This window comes from Sphaeroforma arctica (genome assembly GCF_001186125.1).
Source record: "Sphaeroforma arctica JP610 unplaced genomic scaffold supercont1.7412, whole genome shotgun sequence".
In the NCBI taxonomy this organism is placed as follows: Eukaryota; class Ichthyosporea; order Ichthyophonida; genus Sphaeroforma; species Sphaeroforma arctica.
Genome location: NW_014033146.1, coordinates 1 through 1,432, shown reverse-complemented (window position 1 = coordinate 1,432; position 1,432 = coordinate 1). Strand labels below are relative to the sequence as shown.

The 1,432-nt window shown below is 43.0% G+C and overlaps 1 protein-coding gene across 1 annotated transcript; it reads right to left on the bottom strand.

The window, feature by feature from the left end:
* Positions 1-787: 787 nt before the first annotated feature.
* SARC_16127 (hypothetical protein) lies at positions 788-1,013 on the bottom strand (the record flags this gene model as incomplete). Its single annotated transcript, XM_014289763.1, has 1 exon — positions 788-1,013. A coding segment is annotated over one exon (226 nt), but the record flags the coding sequence as incomplete, so codon positions are not given.
* Between the last annotated feature and the right edge of the window lie 419 nt (positions 1,014-1,432).

Below are 1,432 nucleotides of genomic sequence, written 5' to 3'. Positions count from 1 at the left end.
TANATATATATATATATATATATATATATATATCATATCATATACATAATCATATATAGACACGCACTAGTATACCTCGCTGTAGGCGCCCTCGTATACGCATTTACCATCGGCTAGTAGCATGAGCCGGTCGAACATCTTCATTATCTGCGATGCCGGTTGGTGTATAGTGGTGACCACTGTGTGGGTATATGCCGAGAGACGTATGAGACTTCAGGCACATGTGATAGTAGATACGAGTTAGCATATACACGCCGATGAAGCTTCGAACAGTACGGCAGCACTGCTATCAAGCACTCTTTAGGAACGTTTTGTCCTCGGAACTGACCCAGAATTCAGAATTCGTACGCGCCAATCCATAATCCATCACAACAAAGCCACACAAACGTTACAAAAACAGTGCAATAGTACCGCTACTAGACATCCGGCATAGGCGTTTATACTTAGAGCTGCAGGTACGCGTTACTCACAACAAAGCCGACGAAACGTGTTGACTATTTGGTACATTCAATACTACACGCTTAAGTATAAGCGCTAGATGGGAATACACCGGTCTTGTTTGTCAGACTCGCAATCTCCTTCCGATACGTAATCGCACTATACGTTGTATTGCTATCTGGACCACACACGAACTTGCCAATACAAACTCATCTTATTTCCTTGATACGACTTACTCAAAACCCCGAATCGATCCCCAATGTGAGGCGTATATATATATATATATATATATATATCGCTCACAAGCCACATGTATAGACACACACGCATGTGCATGCAACGCAGCTACCTGTCTTATTATCCAAGCGGGCGATCTCTTTCATCGTTTTCATCAGACTATACGCCGTGCTGCTGTCCAACCCACTCGTAGGCTCGTCCAGTAGAATTACACTTGGGTCTGTGAGCAGCTCACAACCAATGTTAACACGCTTCTTCTCTCCACCACTGATGCCGCGCTTCATGGCCGATCCCATGATGGTGTCTGCACACTTTGTTATACTCAGCAGATCCATGACCTGTAGGTAAATGACAGGGCATAGACACTTAATATTAGACACTTTATAATACTGACACAGATAACATAGACACACTTGGTTATACTCAACAGATCCATGACCTGTGGGTAAATAACGGGGCATGTAGGTAAATGACAGGGCATCGACACTTTATATTAGACACTTTGTAGTACTGGCACAGATAACATAGACACACTTGGTTATACTCAACAGATCCATGACCTGTGGGCAAGTCTTTAAAGGTGTGCTATCCCAATCGATAAAGACATTTTGATATACGGACACGGATAGACAATGTGAGATGATATGGAGGCGCAGATGAGGCATCACGCTGAGCAATACAGCGACACTATATTGTACATGGTATACGTGTATATAAGAACAACTGTATCTACTGCAATGTGGGTTCAGTGCCTAAA